This window comes from Peromyscus californicus, unplaced genomic scaffold (genome assembly GCF_007827085.1).
Source record: "Peromyscus californicus insignis strain IS unplaced genomic scaffold, ASM782708v3 Scaffold_17__1_contigs__length_78620276, whole genome shotgun sequence".
Taxonomy (NCBI): Eukaryota; Metazoa; Chordata; class Mammalia; order Rodentia; family Cricetidae; genus Peromyscus; species Peromyscus californicus.
The window spans coordinates 71,136,782-71,161,352 of record NW_026294469.1 but is presented as its reverse complement, the minus strand read 5'-3'; the positions used below and the strand labels follow the sequence as shown (position 1 = coordinate 71,161,352).

The 24,571-nt window shown below is 43.1% G+C and overlaps 1 protein-coding gene across 8 annotated transcripts in view; it reads left to right on the top strand.

The window, feature by feature from the left end:
- The window catches only part of Znf236 (zinc finger protein 236), a 101,837-nt gene that overhangs the window by 16,259 nt on the left and 61,007 nt on the right, over positions 1-24,571 (top strand). For 5 of the 8 annotated variants that reach the window (XM_052742684.1, XM_052742690.1, XM_052742683.1 and 2 more), the window contains exons 4-9: positions 390-568; positions 3,487-3,611; positions 6,678-6,850; positions 8,134-8,277; positions 11,977-12,180; positions 13,078-13,306. In XM_052742684.1, coding sequence (XP_052598644.1) covers positions 390-568; positions 3,487-3,611; positions 6,678-6,850; positions 8,134-8,277; positions 11,977-12,180; positions 13,078-13,306 — 1,054 coding nt within the window. The remainder of the gene's footprint in view (positions 1-389; positions 569-3,486; positions 3,612-6,677; positions 6,851-8,133; positions 8,278-11,976; positions 12,181-13,077; positions 13,307-24,571) is intronic. The other 3 variants (XM_052742686.1, XM_052742685.1, XM_052742691.1) reach the window with 2 other exon arrangements.

Sequence of the window (24,571 nt, the reverse complement as noted above, 5' to 3'; positions counted from 1 at the left end):
TGGACAGTGAAGTATTTCCATTGACAGATGTGTCACCTGCCATTGTTTTATGGTGTTCTGTAGATTACAATCTCACCTAGAGGTCTTTTCTGACCTTTTTGTGTTGAAGTCCTTCTGTTTCTCTGAAGTTTTCATGGAACACATGAACCAGTTGCCAAGTGCCCAGTAGCTTTTTGATATAGAATTCAGTTTGTTTGAAAATTGTGGTTTTTGTTTTTTATCCTTTACTGGTAGAAATGATTGTTATACATTCCAATTTGGACACAATGATGCATTTTTGAGAGGCGAGGGTGATATTTATTCCAGAGGAAGGTATCATTTATGGACTGATGTTCACAGTGGCACCAGTTCTTTTAAGGAGCGGTGGCTTGGAAATGTTCCTTTTCCAGAACCTCATTTGCTCTGAGTGTGGGGATGAGTTCACGCTGCACAGCCAGCTGGCCATACACATGGAGGAGCACCGGCAGGAGCTGGCAAACAACCGAGCCCACACCTGCAAGGCCTGTAAGGAGGAGTTCGAGACGACGCCCGAGCTGAAGGAGCACATGAAGACTCACTGTAAAGTTAGGTATGGGTCATTCCCAGACTAGCACAGTAAAAACCCTGTGGGATACAGAAAACTGGCCTGCTTTGCTGTGGTTGACTCACGTGTTTGGTGTTGTAGGAAGAAAAGCAGCAAATGTGAGCACACAGCTGATTTGTTCTGTGTCACACTGTTGTTAACATGTTCGAGTAGAAGTCTAGTTTCCTTACAGGTGTTTGGGTACATACACATACTCCTGGCTACATCTAACAGGTTTTGCAGGTTCTTAAATTTTACCTGTTCTTCCTTACGTGGTTTCTTTACTTTTTATTTTTTAAAAAACTTTTTAAATTTATTTTTGACAATTTGATACATGTATATAATGTTTTTTGATCATATTCAAAATGACCCATTCCCTTCTTTCCTACTTCCTCTCTGCAATTCTTCTTTCCAGCACTTCTCATTCCTATTTTTTTAACGTTTTATAAAATCTTTATTGACAAATAATTCACCTAGTATACAATTTGCCTGTTTGCACAATTTGCTAGACTTTAGTCCAGCATCCTCATAGGCCCATGACACCATCACCACTTTCTATTTTAGAACATCGCTGTCTTCAATTTCATGCACACATATAATGTATGGTGATTACATTCCACCTTATTTTTTTTAAATGAACATAATATTTGCAGTTGTAACCATTTTCAAGTTCACAATTCATTGGCATGAATTACATTCAAGATATTAATTACACTCATCTCATTCCTATTTTCACGATTTTTTTTTTAATGGTCACCAAATTTAGTTAGGTTTGCTTGCATGTGCATGATTGTGGTATTATTTACTGAATCATGGACAGCTTACAAGTGGCTATCCTCCTGCAGCAAAAGCAGCCATGGACTGCCCATGGCTCCTCAGGCAGGCTGAGGCCTCCTGAAAGCTGATAGGTCAGTACTGTACAGATCTGTGCAGGCAAGCACAGCTGCTGTGCGCTCATGAGTGCAGTGGCCACATGTTGTCTAGGAAGCTGCTTCGCAGCACCCCTCCTCATCCTCTGGCTCTCAATTCTTAATGCTCCTTCTTCTCCAGTGGTCCCTGAGCCTTGGGGTGGGGAGGAATTTTTGTTTTTTAATAACAAAGAAGTAAAGGAGGTTGTCCTGGCTGCCAGGATTCCCTTTCCTGATGGTGGTCATCAGCTGTCACTTTCACTGAGCTGACTTCTGGTGTCTTCTGTTGTTTTTGGTTGTGTATGTGGGTTTTTGTTTGTTTGTTTTAAAGATAGGGTCTCTCTCTGTAGCCCATGTTAGCCTCCTGCTCATGGAGATCCCGAGTACTAGGATAACAGGTATATTGCCTCTGTGCTGGTCACCAAGCTGATTCTGACAGACTGCTGTAAAGGACAGTGTCAGTGATTGTTCAGCAGTTCTGTTATCAATTTAGTCTGCCACCATGCCAAGGTCCAATGGTTAGGAAATGTCTTATTTTTAACAAGAAGTCTTTTACCAGTTAACTCAGAAAGTTTATGGAGTCTATAAACACTGGGCAGCATGTAATATACTCCCAGGGTGCACTTTAGACAGGAGAACCGAGAAGGTGGTTCCTGCCTCCTGTCTTTCACGTTCACTTTGCCTATTGTTGACTAATATCCCCATTACTTTAGTGTCTGATTTGTTTTTGTTTTTTTGAGACAGGATTTTGTTGCATAGTCCAGGCTGACCTTAAACTTACCATCCTCTTACCTCCATATCCTGAGTGCTAGGTTACAGGCATGCATTGCTATTTCAGTGGTTTTTATTTTAAAAATACAGTGTGGGTTGGGAATGTATCTCAGTTGGTTGAGTGCTTGCCTACCATGCACAAAGTTCTGGGTTTAGTCCCCAGCACTCTAGCATGTGTGATGGTGCATGTGTGTAGTCTCAGCAGTAGGGAAGCAGCGGCAGGATCACCGGAGTGTTCTCATTCTCTCTCTACATGTGAGTCTGTGTACGTGTATAGAGAAGACATGCTTTCTACACATGCTGGCGTCAGGAGCTGATTGGAAAGGTATGGGTGGTTGCTTTTCTCATGGACAGCCTTAGCAGGAGGGCAGCAGGCTGCCAGGAGGCTATCTGTTCTGTGGGTAGGCTGTGCTCTCCTCTAGTGTTGGTGGCTGATAGGTGGCATGATGAGAGTAAAACAAGCAGCTTTTGAAGATGGATTTGGAGAATCCGTGTGAGGTCTTAAGATCTGAACCTAAGGAGTTTCCAGTTCTTGACATGGAAAGGAACAGGTTGACATGGCACAGGGTTCTTTTTTCTTCTTTTTTTTGTTAGTGCAAGAGATTTATTGGGAGAGGGGAGAGAGAATGAAAGAGTGAAAGGCCATTTTGAGTGGGGACATGAGAGAGGCAGACAGACAGACAGACAGAAAACAAGAGGAACAAGAGTGGGCACTGACGGACAAGCACTTTTAAGGGGTACGCATGTCGCAGAGCTGACAGTGGAAAGGCACCTGGTGGCAGGTGATGACGTAACTGCTCCGAGGCTGAGGCAGGGGCACGGGGTTCTTTTTGATGTTTGGCTGTTGCTGCTGGCCAGCCAGTGTCCAGGGAGGTCAAGTCAAGAGTCAGTTGTCTAGCTGTGTGGTGGAGGGTACTGCTGATCACAGAGAGCTGTGGGAGAGCATGGACTTGTCGGTGGAGAACTATCTGCATGGGCCTCTATGCTGACTGAACCAACAAAACGTGCTTTAAAAGATACCTTCTCATTTGCTTCCCAGTCACTGTCAGGGCTGGAACAAACCAAGCTTCCCTTTTCACAAGACTCATAAATGTGTGCTTTTGTGTTTGTATGTTGGACAGATAAATGTCTGATTTATCATTAAAGCATGTTCTGATGACCACCCAGTTGACCTCTGTGGTAGTAGTTCACTTAGAAACTGTAATGTAAGGATGACTCAATGTTTTTCCCCGTATGTCGTACTAGGGCATCAGGTACAAGATCTTACAATCGGAACGTTGACAGGAGCAGCTTCACATACTCGTGCCCACACTGTGGAAAGACATTTCAAAAGCCCAGTCAGTTAACGCGACACATAAGGATACACACAGGTATGAGAAGCATATGTTTTCCCATGGTTTATTGTGTGACTTGAAGGAAAGAAAATGTGCTTACTGTTAATTCAACTTGTAGTTTAACCCTAGCTTTTCTGTAGTTCACTGTACAACCTCGGTGCAGTTAGCTAATGTTTCTGATTTCATTCTGTGAAAAGTGGAGAGTCTGTGTATGTCAGGTAGTTGTTCTAGATTACAGATGAAAAAATGCAGAGAAGTGTTTGGGTCCAGTGAGCTCCAGTCAGTTGGAGTTGACATTATGGTTTTTACTTGTGTGGCACCTGGGCTAGTTAGATCTACAGAAGTAAAGGCAGCACAGGGTCTGTGTGGGTGACAATTTGGCTTTAATGAAGCAGGCTACAAAATGCTAAGGCAGCTGGGCATGGCAGGACAGACCTGTAATCCTAGCACTCAGGAGGCTGAGGTAGGAAGATAGGGCTTTGGGACACCTTAGCTACATAGTGAGTTCCAGGCCAGCCTGGTCTACAGTTTGAGACTCTGCTTCACAAAACCAATCAACTAACCAACTAAACAGCATTAAAATAGCAAAACCCTCATTTCCTTATGTATTACCTTGCTTGCTTGTTAGGCTTGCTTGAGTATTTGAAATGAATACAGTATTCACAACTAAATAGTCTTTGCCATTTTGTGTAAGACAGTTTATGCTATTGTGAGTAGTGCATGTGTTCTCTAGAGAAGGATGAAGGAAATGGCAAATGTGTATATATTAAAATGAAGACAGTAACGACCCGTGCTCTGGATTGTTTGATTCACAGTGACAGAACAGCGTGGAGTTAGAGCTGTTTGACTGGCTGCTTTGACCAGTTCTGACTGTGCTGTGCTGCTCTTTACATTTTTTGTGTGTCCTAATGAAATGTCTCATATACTGTATTACAGAATCACTCAGATAATTTCTTAGCTCACTTATATGCCAGTATAAAGTTGATATTTTCAGAGCATCATTCTATGTTCCCTAAATCAAGGGAAGAAAAACGTGCTGTCTTTAGAATGAATGTTGGCATGGAGACATGGTTTAGGTGGTTGAGTACTTGTCCACCGTGCATAAAGTCCTGGGTTCAGTTCCTGGTACTACACAAACTAGATTGTGGTGGTATATGCTTGTCATCCTAGCATTTGGGAGGTGGAGGCAGGAGGATCAAAAGTTCAAGGTCAGCCAGGCATGGTAATGCACACCTTTGATACCAACACTCTGGAGGCAGAAGCAGGGGAGCTGTGTGAGTTCAAGGCTAGCTTGGTCTACATAGGGAATTCTAGACCAGAAGAGATATATGATGAGACCTTGTCTCAAAAAGAGTAAAGTTTAAGGTCATCATTAACTATAGTAAGTTTGAGGCCAGTCTGGGATACATGAAACCCTGTATCAAAAGGAAAAATGTGATAAACATTTTGTGATATGACAATGTGATAAAACATTGTGTTTTAGAGAGTTAAGTTCTAGCTTATCTTCCTTTAATGAAAAAATTAGCTTGAAGGGGTTACATCTCTTAAAGTAGGAGCATGCAAAGAAAACAGTACTTAACACTGCTTTCTTAGGCCTTTTATACCGTTAACAGTTTGATGTCTGCTCCTTGAGATTTTTTTTCTGCACGTTCATAAATGCATACATCAGAGTAGCACATTCCCTAGGCACAATGCTGTTAGACACTTTCATGTGATTTTGGGAATTGACCATATGTCCTCTTCTTGACATTGAGCTTTTCATCACACTTAGTCGTCATGGCTGGCCTCTTGAGTGCATGGAATGCTGGGGAAGTCCTCAGCATCTTCTTACTAGCTTACAAGGCTCAAGAGCAGGTAGGCTAACAAACATGCTCCTAAGTAGAAGGCTCATGTGTTCTCCGCTTGGTCTTTGAGTGGATGTACCTCATGTGACGTGTGATGTGATGTGGTGATCTTCATGGGCTACTGCTTCAGTTCTATGAACCCCATCCAGGAAAGGCGAGGTGCATCTCAGCTAATACCACTAGAACAGAAAGAATGCCTCTGGTAAGGACACCCCATGCCTAGGACCCACAGTTCTTGTTGAGCATCCTAGCTGTGTGTCCCTCCCCAATGGTACCTTTTCTCTAAGATCACTCCCATCTCCATCTCACTAATTTTCTTAACTCCGAGCTTGGTTCAGAGAAGTAGGGAATCTATCTGCCCATATATTTCCCAGGGAATGGAACTTTTAAGACATTGAACTAGTTTGTAGTTAGATTTTAACTACATAATTTTCTCTTTTCAGTCATTTGTCAGTGAATGACTACCTGTAGAATGATAATGCATGTGACATACTGAAGTTAAGAGTCATGAACAGGACAGTTAAAAACCTTTCTTTCTTGGAGCATGTATCGTAAGAGGAGTTGAATAATCAGTGAACTGTCAAAAGTTACTGATTACAGGTCATATGGAGGGAATTAAGCAGAAAAGGGGAGCAAGGATTACAGGATAGACATGGGGGATTTTGAAATCAACTAGAATTGGTTGAAAAGTCATTCTTGTGATCCTGTGGCAGGGGCAGAAGAACCATGAGAGAGCAAGCTGTGTGGGTTCTCAGGGAGGATGGGCAGGCCTAGGTGGCAGACCTTCAGTGTGAGGGAGCAGAAGGTTCAGTAGAGAGCAGCAGCTGAGTGGGACTGAGATGCTCTGGAGGCACTGAGCAAAGCAAGCTTGCTGTGCTGTCATTCAGAGAGAGTCTCTCTGTTGAGGGCAGCCCAGACAGGGCCTGGTGGAAGCCGCAGGGCTGCTCAGGGTTAGGAGGAAGGATGGGCTGTACCCTGCGGGGGGCAGTAGTTTGGGACAGTGAGCAGGGCTGACCAGGGAGAAGGAGGCTGAGAGAAAGGAGGGATGACCCTGCAAGAACTGCATGGGATTCGCTTGGGACATGGAAAGATTTGTCTAAGACAGGTTGAAATTCTAAGAGACACCTGTATATATGAGTTTGGAATCCCTGGGAGGTGTTTTGGCTGGAGGGATAGGTTGGAGCCTTGAGTTTATGTGCCTTGTGTATTTCTCGCCTCCTAAAATGCTCACATGGTGATTCTTTTTCTCTCCGGCTAGGTGAAAGGCCATTCAAATGCAGTGAGTGTGGAAAAGCTTTTAACCAGAAGGGGGCCCTGCAGACCCACATGATCAAGCACACAGGAGAAAAGCCGCACGCCTGTGCCTTTTGTCCTGCCGCCTTCTCTCAGAAGGGGAACCTGCAGTCCCATGTGCAGAGGGTCCACTCAGAGGTGAGCATGGTGTTTGGGCTGTGCACTATCTCAGGGTGAGGTCCTGCCTAGCCTGAGACACTATGTCACAGTTTTGAAAAGTGCGGATTGAGCTTATGTACAGTAACCTATTTTAGCAGAAATACCTTGATGGGAACATACTGTTTTGTTGTTGTTGACAGGTCCTGCTCTGGGGCTTCGGCTGGTGTGGTACTCAGCATGTAGCTTAGGCTGCCTTGCATTCATAGCAGTCCTTCAGCTTCAGCTTCCTGAGTGTTGGGGTCCTGTGTGCCACTGTACCAGGCTCTTTTGGGTTTATTATATGTGGGAGAAATACAACATCCATCTTGTCTTCTTATTTTTACCAAGTATTTAAGAATGATAATACTTTTGGTAGTGTGACCTGTCGACCATAATCATCAGTTTCAGCAATAGACACGGTCAAGTGTGAGAAGTGAAAGACAGGAAGTATAGCAGAAAGTGCTGGTCTTACCCAGACAGCCTGGAGCTGGCACATGGCCCTGTGGCACACTTCTATACAGACCTAGCTGCACATTATTGCCTTGCTGCGTGGGTCAGCTCAAATGATCGCAGTTGGCTTAATTGTAGATCTGGAAACATTTGTGTTAGCTAGGTTAAACTTTGTTTTTTCTTTTTGTTTTTTGGTTTTTCAAGACAGGGTTTCTCTGTGTAGTTTTGGTGCCTACCCTGGATCTCGCTCTGTAGACCAGGCTGGCCTCCCACTTAACAGAGATCCGCCTGGCTCTGCCTCCTGAGTACTGGGATTAAAGGCGTGCACCACCACTGCCTGGCTTAAACTTTGTTTTAAGCAGTGTGTCTATTAGTTTTAGTGTCTTAGTTATGGCTTAATTACAGAATATAAAGGAATATTTTAACACAAATACTTTTTTATTGTGCAGTGGAAACTATCATTAAAAGAAACAAATATGTATCTTTAAATTTTTTCATGGAGTTAAACCTTAAGTACCATCTGGGGAGCTAAAAAAATGCAACAAAAATTGAATGACTGACACTTGAGGGTAGCTCTGCTGAAAGTTCTTGCTTTGCCGACATGAGGACTTGAGTTCAGTCTCCAGAATCCACACTGGGGAAAAAAAGCCAGGCGTGATGGCACACGCGTGTGACCCCAGTGCTGTGGAGGTGGAGACAGGCAGCTCCCGAGGGCTTGCTGGCCAGCCCACCTAGCTGAGTCAGCAAGTTGTAGGCAAATTTTCTTTGCTATAACTTAAATATGCTCATCTATTACCTAAAGATTTGAAAAACGACTTTTTCCTTTTTTTAAGGTAAAAAATGGGCCCACTTATAACTGTACAGAATGTAGCTGCATTTTTAAAAGTTTAGGTAGCTTAAACACTCATATCAGCAAGATGCACATGGGTGGACCCTCGAATTCCACAAGTTCTTCAGAGACTGCACATGTTATAACGGTAAGTTTAATCATTTGATTTTTAGAGGGGCTTAAAAAAACAAAAACCTCAAATCTCATTTTAAATATGAACCTTTAAGTTAAGTATTTAGTACCAAAAATTACAGTTCAGGTTTTCTAAGTAAGGTGTTTTGTTTTTTTCTCCTAATTCATGAAAATGAGTCTGTGTAAACTTCAGGGTAATGACACATAGTCTTGATGTGTGGCTTGTCATCTAAACTGTAGAACTGGGAAAATTATCAGTAATTTATGGAATTCAGTTCTTGCAGTCAATGCTATTGATGACCATTACATCTTGTTTATCTTTCATTTAAGAGTTAATCTGCTTTGTAGGTAATGTTTCTCATTTTCTCATGTGGCAGTAATAATATCTCCTAAGTCTTTTGGAATATCAAATTCTGCTTTCTGGTACATGTATTTAGAAATGGAATGACTCTAAGTACAGACAGGCATACTCAAACATGTTACCCAGAAAAACACAGTCCCACACAAATGCACACATGGATACAGATTAATCAGTAACTTCTACCATATTTGATCAGTTGATAATAAATTACAAAATCAAAGCATAGAATGTAGTATCATTAAAGTTGACTACAAAGTACAGAAGAATTTTCATTTTATTTTGGGATTTTAAAAATTGAATATTTTAGTATGTCAATAACCAAATAATAGTTTCACCATTTCCTTTGACAGTATGTAAATCAAAAGGTGGTTATACTAAATAATCTGGATAATAACTTGTGTGTGTATGAGAGAGAGGGAGCATGCTACAGAGAGAGAGAGAGGAGAGAGAATGAGCGTAAGAGAGAGAGAAAGCTGCGTCCACAACAGGATTGTTTCTTTTCTTTTTGGTTTTTCGAGACAGGGTTTCTCTGTGTACTTTAGGTGCCTGCCCTGGATCTCGCTCTGTAGACCTGGCTGGCCTCGAACTCACAGAGATCTGCCTGGCTCTGCCTCCTGAATGCTGGGATTAAGGCGTGTGCCACCGCCGCCCAGCTGGATTGTTTCTTTTTTAAACCTCTTTTTTTCTGAAGTGCGGCACTTTCTTCTGAAATCCACTCCTGCTGCATCTGATCTGCTGCTTTTTTCTCCCCTCTTCCATCCTTCATGGCTCTTGCCATTTCTGGCGGCCTGTTTGTGTCTCAGAAGACAAAGTTAAGCCAGATTGCCATGCACAGCTGGTGAAGGCTTACTTTGTATGCATGTGACCAAGTGTATTCATCAGGGTTCTTTAGAGGAACAGAACTTACAGAATGAATGTCTGTCTGTCTGTCTGTCTGTCTATCTATCTATCATCCATCTATCTCTTTTTTTTGTTTGTTTGTTTTTGTTTTTCAAGATAGGGTTTCTCTGTGTAGCTTTGTGCCTTTCCTGGAACTCACTTGGTAGCCCAGGCTGGCCTCGAACTCACAGAGATCCACCTGGCTCTGCCTCCCGAGTGCTGGGATTAAAGGCGTGCGCCACCACCGCCCGGCCCATCTATCTCATCTATTTATCTGTCTGTCTGTCTGTCTGTCTGTCCGTCCGTCCGTCCGTCCATCCATCCATCCATCCATCCATCCATCCATCCTCCATCTATCAATCGTCTATCTATCATTATCTATCTATCTATCTATCTATCTATCTATCTATCTATCTATCTATCTATCTAAATCTATCATCTGTCTGATCTATCTCTGTTGTTTGTCTGTCCATCCATCCATTCATTTATCCATCCATCCTATCCATCCATCCATCCATCATTCATCCATCCATCCATTCATCTATCTATCAATCATCTATCTATTTAGATATCATCTGTCTGTCTGTCTATCATATGTCCTCCTCCCCCAAAGAGAATTTATTAGAATGCCTTACAGGCAGGCTATGGTCCAGCTAGTCTAACAATGACTGTCTACCAACAGAAGGTCCAAGAATCCAATAGCTTCCCAATCCACAAGGCTGCTGTCTCAGAATGGTCTTCAGTATACCCCAGAATCCTGAAGAGTAGGCTCTAATGCCAGTGAAGGGATGGACTTGCTCGTGAGAGTGAGGACAATCAGGCAAAGAGAGCCAGCTGCCTTCCTCCATGTCCTTATAGTCTGTCCGTAGAATGGCTGGCCCAGATTTAAGGTGGAACTTCACACTTTGAATCCTCTGGATTAAAGGTGGATCTTCCCAACTCAAAAGATTTAATTATGAAAAACATCCCTCACAAGTATGCCCAGCCCTCTTTGGGTTTTAGTTAGTTCCAAATGTAGTCAAGTTGACAACCAAGAGTGGCCACCACACCAGGGAACATGTTTGCTTGTTTTTTCTTAAGTTTTAATTTTTTGTTTGACTAGTCATTTTCACTCCCCCCCATTCATCTATCTCTTTTATCCTACTCCCTCCCCAACTAGAACTCTTCTTCTCAACAAGTTCCCTTTCTACTTTCTGTGTGTGATCAGTGAAGTTGGTGTGAGGCTTTTGTCTGAGCATGGCTGTGAGTTAATTTACTGGAGCCATGGCTACACCACTAAAAGAACACCACCACCTCCTTCCTCAACTCTGAATTGCTAGTGGTCCCCCAGGGAGGGGTAAGGCCCAGAGGCCCCTCCCTCATCCATAGTGCATTGTTGAGGGATCCAGTTTCGTACCCTCGTGCAGGTAACCATAGCTACAGTGAGTTCATGAGTGGGAAGGCTACGTCAGTGTCTCCTTTTGGCTACACGTCTCACCATCCTCTGGCTTGTATTCTTTCCATCCCTCTTCCTTGGGAACCTGCTCTTCAATGTGGTGTCAGAGCACAGAGGACTTTAGTTTGAGGGACTAAATGCCATAAAAAGCACCCTGAGCCTCGTTAGTTTGTATCTCCCTCCCTCCCTCCCTCCCCCCTCTCTCTCTCTATCTATCTATCTATCTATCTATCTATCTATCTATCTATCTATCTGTCTGTCTATCTATCATCCATTGCCTGAAGGTAAGTTCCTTGTGGTTCTATGGAGGATGGCATGAGATTCTTTATCATCGTTTCAACATCATTTGTCTAGCAGTTTTAGGAATACAAGACTAAAACAGAGTGTACAGTGACCTCCCAGTATTTTTCTCACTGCCAGTCGCTTTTATTAGCGAACACTGTGTGTTGCTGGGGTACACTTGCTGTCATTGGTGAGTGACTTCGGATATATTGTTACTAACTGTGTAGCTCTCTTTGGTCATTTGCATTCTGTAGGTGTAGATGAGTCTGTCCGCCTCTGCAGCACTAGGCTTAACTTGCACTGCCCTTAACTGACTTTGGACCTGGCATCTCAGCTCCTGAGGTCTGGCAGGAATCAGGCTGGATTTTCTAGTACTTTCTTGGCTGTAGCATATCAGAAATGTGTTAAATATTTTGTCCACATTGGCCTCCCTCCCTTTCTTTGCCTTCATGTCTGTCTTTCCTTAATGTTATGTTTTTTTAATTCACTCAGTCTGTTTTGGTGGATAATGGGAAGATGAAGGTTGATAGCCTCTACCCCTCTCATAAGAACTCTTAGACTGTTGTAGAAGGGTTTATTGAGTGTCTTCTTATAAGAGCTAACATTGTGCCTCACAGAAATCCCTGGGGAATTACATTTCAGCTTTAAGTTTGGGAAGCAGCAGTAGCTTTTGATGCCATTAGAGAGGATGTTCCCTTAATATAGTTTGTGTTTAAATTAAAAGGTGCATTTTTAATGAAAATGTTGCTGTGTTCCAGGCCACGATCTTTCAGACTTTGCCTCTGCAGCAGGTGGAAGCCCAGGTCTCATCAGTCTCTAGTCAGCAGAATTCTCAGGCAGTGACTGATGTCATTCAGCAGCTTCTGGAACTGTCTGAGCCGGGGCCGGTAGAGGCACAGCAGTCCCCACAGTCTGGGCGGCAACTGAGTGTGACAGTGGGCATCAACCAGGACATCCTCCAGGTGAAGCATGCTTATCTACTGGGCAAGGCTTTCACGTTTGGGGTCTCAGAGATCAGGGTTTATTAATGAGCAGTAGAGATGCAAGGAGTGTGGTTTAAAAATGTGGCCACATTGAAAATGATAGTAGTAAAACAAAATATGCCTATGTGATCACCAGCAGGAGGTGCTGAATTCTAAACAGTTTGTTAATCTGTACTTTTAAGAAAGATGGAAACTTTTTTTTTTAATTCCATAAATGAGCTAACTGGACATGGGTAGGTTCTTTAAAGCTTGTCCTGTGTCCATCTATCTCTGTTGAGAGAGTTGAAGTGTTTCATTCTTCCTGAGATGCAGGTGTACTAGTTAGATGGTCCTAGGCATGCATAGTATAGAGGACATGGATGTTGGTTGTGTCATTGATATGTGAATGAATGGCCCCAGCATTTCCTGGAGATTAGGAGGAAGGATGTTGGTGGCAGTTTCTCAGTTCTCCCAGCTGTGGGCCAGAGTGTGGCATTCACAGCTGTGTTTCCCCCCAGTGAGGCAACTGTCCTCTTTTCTCTGTACCTTATGATAAGTTGGTTAGGTGTGCCTCAAAGGTGGACCCAAGGTAACTTGTGACTCGAATATGTTAAGAGACAGCTCAAGTTGTCTGAGCTAAGATTTCTGAATGTTAATTGTTTTAATCCCATTAATTTAAGAACTGTAACCACTTATACACGTTTTGGGTGGGAGTGAGATGTCAGGTATTAGAAGTATGTCGCAGCCTCCTAGAGTAAAGTCTCTTGGAATTGTAGAACTGATTTCTTGGAGTGGAGTTAGAGTTCTGGGGTAAAACTCGATGGCATCTTGGGATAGCTTTTGGTAGGCACCTTGGGCTGCCGCCTTTTCTAACCTTGTAGTTTTGTTCTGTCTCAGCAAGCCTTAGAAAACAGTGGGCTGTCTTCACTTCCAGTTGCAGCACCTCCCAGCGACTGCAGCCATGCCCAGCCGTCCACAGGCTCTCCGCAGAGTCCACATGCCTCTAGTGTCTCTGCTGAGCAAGCTGATTCCATGGATGCTGAGCAGGAAAAGGGACAGGAAAGCCCTGAGAAGATGGATAAGAAAGAGAAAAAAATTATGAAGAAGAAGTCACCGTTTCTACCTGGTAATTTACTATATACTTTTCAGATACTTTGATGGTGTGATACTTGTGTTAGGAAATGTGCCTCCCACTTTCCTGAAGTGATGTCTTCACATCAGGCTCTGAATCTTCACTATAGTTGACTGGTGTTGAGAAGTAGAAGAGTGATAACCGCACTTTTCTTCATGTCCTCCTGACTCAGAAGGCTGCTTTCCTGTGCCGAGTCACAGGGCTGGCTCTCAGAGTGTCTTTATCTTCTTGCTGTTTCATCAGGGGGCTTCGAGCAACTCTAGATCCATGGCTTCTTCAATTCTTGCTTTGGGTGCTACTTGCCCTGTGGCCCCCTTATCCCACAGCCTCCTGGAAGACTCTCCTCATTCTTCACAGTGCTATCACTTGACAGCTTCCAGGCCTGTTCCATCTGAACCGCCAGTCTGTCTGACTCCTCACCAACCCTTTTCCACTGTTCTGGGTCTTCCTTCACCTGGCCCGACCTGTACTCAGGCTTTCTTGTGCTGTTGTAGACATCCTCTTACTTTACAGTTGGATTCCTGCTATCCCAACCGTGCTTTTAGGGGCCTTTCTGCATAGAGAATGTCTGTCTTTACCCTTCCAGTCACTATGAACTCTGGCTATCTCTTAAGACTGATTTTAGTGGGATGTCTGCATGGAGGCTCTCGAGTGACTGAGCTCATTCCGATTCCATCTATACACATACTACTGGATGGTGTGATGCTCGCTGAGGGTTGTTGGCAATGTCTTTGCTGCACTGCACCTCTGGCCTGGAGTATTGTTTTTCTCAGTTGACTGCCCTGGGTTGCATGTTGCTCTTTCACAGCAGTAGGTGTTCATCAAGAGTCCTGTGCTGTACAGACCTCTTCTGTGACTGTAAGTCTTGGGCAACACGGCCATCTCTGTGGGCATAATGACATGTGAATTGGGAACCCTGGTTTCTCATTCAACCCAACATCACAACACCATTCTTTTGTTCCCTTGATCTGGTCCATTGCTCCCTGTGAGAGAAATGGGATGGTGGAATGAAGCATCTGAATTTCATGGTCTGTGAAGGAAAGAGGAAAGGATAAAAACTTTCTTTGTCTACATATGCTTCTAATGAACAGATGCAAATTCAAAGCCCGTGGTGTGAGACCTTTTACATGTGTTATCATGGCTCTTGTCTAGTTGTTGTGCTAAATTAAAAAATATTCTCAGATCTGTCTGCAGGCCACTGAGTGAGGAATAATCTGCGTGAGTCCTTTTCCAGTGCTGTGACTAAGTTTCTAAGAGAAGCAACTTAATCTGGGAAGGGATTATTTCAGCTCATGATTTAGAGAGCAGATGATCATGGGGAAAGTGTGGCAGCTGGTGTCAATGCGTCGTTTCATGTCAGGAGGCAGAGCAATGGATGCTGGTGCCCAGCTCACTTTCTTTTTCCTCATTCAGCCTGGCACCCACTCTGTGGAATTTTACCACTCACATTCTGCACATTCAGGGTGGGTCTTTCTTTTTCAGTTAGATCTCTCTGAAATAGGCACACTTATAGATGTGATTCCACTCCCAGTTAGCTTAATGATGAAAATTAGCCCCCTAATATCTTTTATACCCGTGAACATGGTTTTCTTCCTATTGATGATGTCTTAGAGTCTAAAGATATGGTAAATTTTCTATTGGACTTAGTCTTTTATCTTGTTCTTTTTGGGGGCATGAATTGTTGTTAGATTGCTTTTCCTGTTTTTTTGTTGGTATATGGAAAGGTGATTGAGTTACATGTATTGATTTTGAATACAGCAACTCTTAATGTCTCTTTATTGTGGCAGTTCGTTTCTAGATGATTTTTTGTTTTCTATGTAGACAGTTTTTTTAGATTATTTTTATTTATTTATATTTATTTACTATTTATTGATCTCTATCTATATCTATCTATCTATCTGTCTATCTATATTTATCTATCGTGTGTGTGTGTGTGTGTGTGTGTGTGTGTGTGTGTGTGTGTGTGTGTGTAGGTCAGGGTATTAACAGCTGAAGGGGTCCAGGGATTGAACTCAGGTCAGACCTGGTGGTAAGTGCCTTTATCCACTGAACCATCTTGCTGGCTCCTTTTAAATTTTTAATTATGTATCAATGTGTATGTCTGTGTGTGGGTTATGTGCATGTTAGTGCAGGTGCCAAGGGAGGCTAGAAGCGTCTCATCTCTTTGAGCTGGAGCTACAGGTGGTTGTGAGGCCTCTGATGTGGGTCCTGGGTCCTCTGTAAGAGCAATGTGTAGTTCTAGCTGCCGAACAGCTCTCCAGCTCCCAGGTAGACATTTTCCCCCCCTCAAGATAAGATTTCTCTGTTTAGCCTTGGCTGTCCTGGATCTTGCTCTGTAGATCAGGCTGGCCTCGAACTCATAGACATCTGCCTGCCTCTGCCTCCCAAGTGCTAGGATTAAAGACATGCATTACCACCTCCCAGCCCCATATAGGCATTTTTATTGTGTAAAGGCAATGGCAGTTTTGCAGTTCTTTTTTGTTTGTGACATGGGATCCTTGTATCGCCATGGCTGGTCTGGAACTCCTTATGTAGCCCAGACTGCTCCCTAACCTGCTTCTGTTCCCAAATGCTGGGACTGCAGTCATTACCACTGTATTTGGCTAATTCGTTTTGTTGTTGTTGTTTTTGAGACAAGGTCCTACATACAGGTTGCTTTTAGGTGAAAGTCCAACTCAGTCTCCTAAGGGCTGGGATTATGGGTGTGCTCATATCTATCATACCTGACTAGTATTTCTGTTCTTACTATATTGGTTTGCCCTTCTCATATGTGTAGCTGGAGTTTTCTCCAGTCCCGCTCGCTCAGACCCAAGTAAACTCACAGAGACTTCTATTACTTATAAACTGTATGGTCGTGGCAGGCTTCCTGCTATCTAATTCTTCTATCTTAAATTAACCCATTTTTATTAATCTGTACATTGCCATGTGGCTCGTGGCTTACCGGTACTTTACTCTTGCTTCTCATGGCAGCGGTTGGCAGTGTCTCCTGACTCAGCCTTCCACTTTCCAGAAGTCTCCTCCCTCCTTATCCTGCCTACACTATCCTTCCTGCCTGGCTACTGGCCAATCAGTGTTTTATTTATCAGTCAATCAGAGCAACACCTTCACAGCAAACAGAAAGACATTCCCAGCACACATGGAGCTGTGTAGATGTACTGACAGAAGTTTGCTACCTTCTCAGTTTTAAGGGAATGAGTCAGATTTAGGAAATGCTCTTCTATGCTTATTTTGCCAAATATGTTCTTGGTACTCATGTTGAGTATTACCAGCACCCTTTCTTTTTCTTTATTTTGTGATCATATTGTGTTATGTTTACTACAGTGTGGTAAATTATAGTCATTGGTTTATTAATGAGAATCAAATCATGTTACATTTAGGTTAAAATTCTTCTCTACTCTCTTACCCTGAAGGGAAAGAGATAGGGACTGATAGAACCAGGTATGCTGGGTGCTGGGCTCCACCCTGAGGGAACTAGGGACTGATAGAACCAGGTATGCTGGGTGCTGGACTCCATCCTTAGGGAACTAGGGACTGATAGAACCAGGTATGCTGGGTGCTGGACTCCATCCTTAGGGAACTAGGGACTGATAGAACCAGGTATGCTGGGTGCTGGACTACACCCTTAGGGAACTAGGGACTGATAGAACCAGGTATGCTGGGTGCTGGACTCCATCCTTAGGGAACTAGGGACTGATAGAACCAGGTATGCTGGGTGCTGGACTCCATCCTTAGGGAACTAGGGACTGATAGAACCAGGTATGCTCGGTGCTGGGCTCCATCCTGAGGGAACTAGGGACTGATAGAGCCAGGTATGCTGGGTGCTGGACTCCATCCTTAGGGAACTAGGGACTGATAGAACCAGGTATGCTGGGTGCTGGGCTCCATCCTTAGGGAACTAGGGACTGATAGAACCAGGTATGCTCGGTGCTGGGCTCCATCCTTAGGGAACTAGGGACTGATAGAGCCAGGTATGCTGGGTGCTGGGCTCCACCCTTAGGGAACTAGGGACTGATAGAGCCAGGTATGCTGGGTGCTGGGCTCCACCCTTAGGGAACTAGGGACTGATAGAACCAGGTATGCTGGGTGCTGGACTCCATCCTGAGCCCTTCACCGCACTTCACCCCATCCGTTTATTTTTTTAAAATAACACATTGCTAGATTTGATTGGCCTTGTTATTTTAGATTTTACTTTAATATGTATGTATACATCTGTTAGTAAAAAGAACTGTATAGCCCCTACTTTTAAATCAATTTTTTATATCATTCCATTGTGGAATACACATTCACATTGAAGTAGTTTAAAGAATTGTGATTGATATTTACAAAAGGCTAGTTTTGATAGTTAGATATAGTCTACCCATTTTGTGCTTGCACACATAAAAATGAAACTTTTCACTTTATTTAATTTCACTTTTATTAAAGTATAACATTTTCCAGTTTTATGGTTTTTATATCAGATCTACCTTAAAGTTCTAGTAAAGAAATTGAGGTGCTAGAATGGTTCTGCCATGTCTTTTGATGCAGAACAGAACCAGTGAGAAAGAAACTCTTTGCTTGTTGGGTGCTCCATTTAGTAAAAATTATCCACAGTTTATAGATGATTCTAAATGAATACACTGCAGTAAGCCTGAAACAGTGTTAAAAAACCCCAGCATTTGAGGGAAACATAGGGAGATCTAGTCCTTATGGCCTCTTTCCCTGGAAGCAGAGCTGGGAATAATTTTTTGAAACTTTATCATGGACTGCTGACATATTTCACAAAGTTATAAGTCGTCTGTAGAGCGTCTTTACATTATGCCAGTATCCTTGCTGAGGGTGCTTGGCGTAGCTGAGGCCATGTGTCTGCACAGCTTGGTAAGCCAACACTGGTGGTGTTCTCCAGACCGAGGTTTATGGTAAAGGTGCCAGAGAACATTCAGATCTCCCTGGTCCATCGGTGGCTCTCCAGAGTTTCTACCGATTGTGAGGGAGAACACCTTTCTGGTATTTGGACATGGACATTTGGCTTCTCTTTGGATGACAGTAATCAGGCCCATGACACTCTCTGCCACACAGTGAACCACCAGAACTGATTGAGGGAACACAAAGTAATGTCTTTGCAGTCCTTGTCCTTCCAGTGCTAGTCACAGTACAGCTCAACACTGAGCCGAGGGGTGAGTACCTGTCATCATTAGGATCCCTGATGTGTCTTATCCCGCCTTGCTGCGGTTGAGAAGAAGGAGCTCCTGGCTCTTCCTTCCATCTTTGAACATGTGACTGATGAGGTGGTTGAGACAGAACTTCTTACCCTAGGTAAATGCCATGGGTATTTTCTTAATTAGTGATTGATGGGGGAGGGCCCAGCCCATTGTGGGTGGTGCCATCCCTGGGCTGGTGTCCTGGTTCTATAAGAAAGCAGACTGAGCAAGCCATGGGGAGCAAGTCAGCAAGCAGCACTCCTCCATGACCTCTGCATCAGCTCCTGTCTCCAGGTTCCTGCCCTGTTTGAGTCCCTGCCCTGACTTCCTTCAGTGATGAACTGGGATGTGGAAGTATAAGCCAAATAAACCATTTCCTCCCCAAGTCACTTTGGTCATGGTGTTTCACTGCAGCAATAGAAACCCTAACTAAGACAGTAAGTAGCCTGGTGTTGAAGGAGCACATTAACTCCATTTCTAAGAATATCTTTCTTTCTTTAAATATTTTGAAATTTTATTTTAAAGTATGTATGTGTCTGTGTATGGTTATGTGCACATGGGAGCAGGTGCCCGTGGACACCTGAAGGGGTGTCTGAGCCACTGGAGCTGGAGTGCCAGGCATTTTTGTGAGCCACCTGACAGGGCTGCTGGGAGCTGAACTCTGAAAGAGCAGTGTGTTCTCTTAATGACTGAGCCTGTCTGCAGCCCTACTGAGAATATCTTTTGGGAACCACACCTGAGACTTGCCAAGAACTCCTGGAGCAGTCCATGGAACTTTTAAAAGAGCCATATTTTGTGGTCTGCCTCCTCTGGGGGGCTTTGCTGGGTCATCTGGCATATTTAATAGCCTGGTTGAGAAAGTCTGCCAGAGATGCCATGTGTTCATCTTGTGTCAGCAACAACTTTGTAACAGAATTTAAAGCTGCTCTGTTGCTAAGCAGCGGACTCCTTCTTGGTGCCTCCACTGTCTCATAACGTCTCAATGTCTGTAATTAGCACCCCACTGTCTCACCTAAATAAACAGGTGACCATCACTTAACTCAGTAGAGGAAACGCTAGTTGTTTGTGTTCAGAGCATCCTCAAGGATGCATTGCTGGGTTTCCTGAGTGGATACATCTGGAAACCAGAAATTATCTCTGCTGAGACTGATCCAAGAAAGCTGTTGGTGTTGGTGGGATGCGTTGAGGTTCACTTCTGAAGTTTTCCATATCTGACAAGAGTTAATTTTAAAATTAAATTAAAATTTTGATTTTCATTTTTGTATATGTGTATTTGTATAAATATATGTCATGTGTGTGGAGGTACCTGTAGGGGCCAGAAGAGGGCAACTCCCCTGGAGCTGGACTTACAGGTGGTTATGAGCTGCCTGGTGTGGATGCTAGGATTTGAACTCAGGTCCTCTGCCAGAGCAGGAAGCTCTCTTAACTGCTGAGCTGTCTTGCCAACCCTCCTAACGAGAGTGTCTGCATATTTGTGGTAGAAGCTGACAGTGACCCTACACAAGCCCCAGTTAGACCCTTTGAAGTACCATCCATTGGACCATCCTCTGAAAGCCCTGCCCTGTAAGGTATTGCACACACTTTTTGCAGGCTCACTGTTACAGTTCAGCTGCCACAAATCATGAAGTCTGTTCCTGGAACCTGTAGGATTGAGAACTTGGCAAGCAGTAGCAGGCAGCAATATCTAAAGCAAAAGTAAGCCAGTTTTAACAGTGATATCAGCCATTCTTATCGTCCACAAACATGGCTTCATCTTCAGCATCGTCTGAAAGGTGAATTGTTTCTCATTAGTTTCTTCATGGTAGCCAATGTGCTTACATCTCCATTGACTTTTTGCTGATATAGGCTGCTTTGAAATACCAAGATTCCCATAGCAAGAATTGCCTCATGTTAAGAGCAGGATCATCATGAGTTAGCCACCGCAATGTCAGGACCACTTTTGTTTCAGCAGCTCCAAGTGCGTCTTAAGCACTCTTGATATCCAGTCCACATCAGTGAATCCAGCTGACTATTGGTGACTGTCCTTCTGCACTTGTAAGCCTGAAACATCTGGCCAGGAGGGCGACATCTTTCTGGTGAGTGCTGGCAAACCAAACACGCTCAAGTACTTGATTCAAAGACTAGACTAGTTTCATTTCGTTAGTACAGTCCAATTATATTTTCAGACAAACCATCGCATGCATCTCCCATAGAAACTCTGTTGACCTGTGACCTAGCACTGCTGTTCTTATTTTTGAAAGCTGAAAACCTTTAATGTGTTATGTGGTCTGGAACTTCAGCATGTGATTGCTAGGTGTCTGGGAGAATCCCTTGATACTCTGGATAAGCCCAACATTTTATCTGTGTTAGTTAATCTTGATTGTTAACTTAGTTGGATCTAGAGTTGTCTTTGGAGATTAGAAAGCACCTCTCTGGGTGTGTCTTTGTGAATATTTCCAGAAAGGATTAACTAGAGGCAAGATCCATTGAATGTGGGTGGCACCATCTCATAGGCCCAGTTAAAATCACAGTGGGAGGAGCGGGGTTGGGGGTGGGCCTTATTTGCACAGGCCTTCTGGATGGGAGCTCTTCTGTTCTGCTTTGCCTGCCTTACATGGTGGACTGACACTTGTGAAACTACTGGGTAAATAAATATTGTTTTTTTTTTTTTTTTTTTTGGTTTTTCGAGACAGGGTTTCTCTGTGTAGCTTTGCGCCTTTCCTGGGACTCACTTGGTAGCCCAGGCTGGCCTCGAACTCACAGAGATCCGCCTGGCTCTGCCTCCCGAGTGCTGGGATTAAAGGCGTGCGCCACCACCGCCCGGCTAAATATTGTTTTAAGTGGTTTGTGTCAGGCATTTTGACACAGGGCTGGGAAGGTAACTAACACTGACACACTGTTGTCTTCCTTTGTTTTTTGTTTTTTGGTTTTTCGAGACAGGGTTTCTCTGTGTATCAGCCCTGGCTATCCTGGAACTCACTTAGTAGACCAGGCTGTCTTTGAGATTAAAGGCGTGCACCACCACCACTCCATACTGTCTTAATTTGTGATGGGAGTTTTCTCATTATACAAGTCTACTTCTGACACCACAGAAGCCCAGGCAGCCCCCATCTCCCCGCTTTCTCACCCCTCTGCACTGCCGGGGCTGACGAACAGGAGAACCCACCCTGTCCTTTCATCTCCTTTTGTTCCCTGCTGGGCTGCTGCTCATGTTGGAGATGGAGCTGGCTGGACCATGTTCCCGGTGTTGTCTCTTGGGAAAGCTGTTTGATGAGGGAGGAGGACAGAGAGGTCTTGGCATCCAGTCCCTGGCTACAGGGTCCAGTAGTAGAGAGCCACTTCCCTGCTAGAGAAGTTCTTGAGCACTCTTCTTCCTTTGGAGTTAGTCATTGTGAGTTCAGGTACCATCTTAGCACTTCTAATGTTTCCTACTGAAGACCTGCCCTCCTGGAGATAGCTGTCACCTCAAGGGACTTTTTGATTCCTTTGGAGCTTGGTGTAGTGTTTGACATGGGAAGCTGGGAGAACAGGAGAACAGACCTCTTTGAGGTAGCTGCACTCAGGCTCCAGGACTACAGGGGTCTTTATCTGAACCCCGAGTCAATCAGTTAACACTTTGCATGTCAGCTTGTCAGCTTTCTTATCTATGTTGGGGTGAATGATTGCACAGACAGAAGAGAATTGAGTGAGAAAGTGTGTAACGTGGGTGGCATGGTATCTAACACATGAGTGACAGAACTCAGTGAGTATACATGGTTAGTGTCTAGAAAGGAGGAACTTGGTCACATCATACCTCAGAAGGTACAAATGACCTAGGAAAGGTGAGAAGCAGTTTTTCCTTTTGTGAAGAAAGGTGTCATTTGTGTAGTTTGCTTTTCAGGTTACTTTTACCACATGATAAAATTTCCTGGTTATATGCCTGAATAGAATTTAGTTTTATGGGTGTTTCTCTGTTTATTTGACCTGATCACTATTCACTAAATGGATGTGATTATTTATCTTGCGCTCACACAACATTGCAGCTCATGTTAATTTATCTTCAGGTTACATTTCTAGAAGTAGCAAAGGTTTCAAAGAATAAATTCTATGAACATTTTTGTTAATCTTATTCATTTCTATTTTGTGTGTGAACATTCTTAAAAGATTTTAGTTTGAAATAATTCCAGTCTTAGCAGAAAGGTTTAGAGCACAAAGGATTCCCTTATACCATTCATCCAGATTCTCCAGAATGAATTTTCCAAGTGATTCGGGATACACCCTTTCACTGTAAATACTTTGATGCACATTTCTTAAAGGAAAGGATGTCTTCCTGTGTAACTATACATAACAGTCGATGAACATCAGGACATTAAATTTGACTAGTAATATTACCCAATCTACAGGTCTTATTCAGAGTTCACTCTTTGTCAGAAGGTACATGGTACATTCATTCTGTTGTTGTTTTCTGCTTTTAAGACAGGGTCTCCTGTAAACCTTGTGGCTTTGAACTCTGTAGCTGAACATGACCCCGAACTCCTGATCCTCCCCCATCTCCTTCCTAGTGCTGAAATTACAGGGTGTTCCACCACAGTTGGCTATTTTATACATAACTTTGAAATTTTGATATGTATTTACAGTTTACTTTGACTAGGTTGAATGGATTTATTTGGAATACTGGTCTCTTAACAGTGTTTTAAAGAGATTGTTACTAAATTTTAGGACTTATAGGCTAAAAATGGCACATTATTGTAGCTTTAGTTTATATATTTTTTTTAAGGAACAAGGTGAGAGTACCACCCTGCATGATAAGAAGTGCCTGCATTTTTATGTTGCATTAATTCTTGCTTTATTCTTGTACTTTTTGTATTCGTTTATTATAGTTTAATTCTTGGACCTTTAAAAAGTGTAGTATTTTCTTATCCATTCTTCCTAGTTAGCCTTTTTTGTCTGTGTGGGAGAAATGTTTCATGTTTGTGAACGGGCTTTGTGATATTTATCCTTCAACAATGTGACAGAAACATGGCTTTCTCTTTAAATTTTAAAATTTTATTTATTTGTTTCTTTATTTGTGTGTGTTGGGTGCTTGTGCAACAGTGTGCTTGTTGGGGTCAGAGAATTACAGGAGTTGGTCCTTTGCACCATGTTAGCCCAGGGCTTGAATCTGAGGTCATCTGGCTTAGCCTCAGGCACTTCTTCCCGTGAGCCTTCCCCTGGTTCAGAGCGCCTCTCTCCCTGGAGCTTCCACACCTCTAAGAACACCACCGTAAAGTTGGTTACTTTGGTTTGCTGAGTCTAGCGCCACCTCTATTGATGTCATTCTCCAGATCTCGTTGGCTCTGCATTTTGTAGACTGTTCTAGTCTCCTCCTCGGCCATTTCCTTCTATATTGATAAGGTATAGTCAACTTTTCCTGGCTTTGGACTTGTTTGAAAAGTTAACACTAGATGCTGAGTTTTAGGAAGTTAACTTTCGTCTTGAAGAACGTGGTCAGAGTGTATTTGAGGAAAGCACTTGCCCAGCAAGGGAAACTCACCTAATGCGGATCACATTGGAAGTCTGGATTCAGTTTTTCTCTTTTCCAAATATCTACATCTTATATTTGAGATAGCCTCTGTGTTGTCAGTTTGCAGTCCCTGTTATAATCTAGTCCTAGAAATAATTACAGCTTGACAGGTTTCTGTTATGTCCTCTTATATATCGAAGTACATATTTTTATGTCCAAAACTAAACCTGCTTTCTAGGTGACTTCTCAGGGCTAGCTAGTATGTACTGTAGTTCTGTTACTACATCCTCTCCCTTCCTTACGCTCTCCTCATTTTCTTTTCTGTCTGAATAATTCTTGCAAAGAACATTAGTAGAGAAAATATTCCTTTGGCATACATGGAGAATTCTTTGTATTTTATGACCATAAAGAGGAGATAAAAGATTTTCTTCTTTCCTTTGCAGAGAGGTTGAAACTAATTTGAGTTGAAATTTTATTTACCTGGCTAAAGTCTGTTTAATTTTAAGTGTGTTCTTTACCTGAATTATCTTGTTGTTATTATAAATGCCTGTTTGATTTCACTGGTAAATATGACTGAAAATATTAAAAGGGGGGGCTAGAGAAATGGCTCAGTGGGTTAAA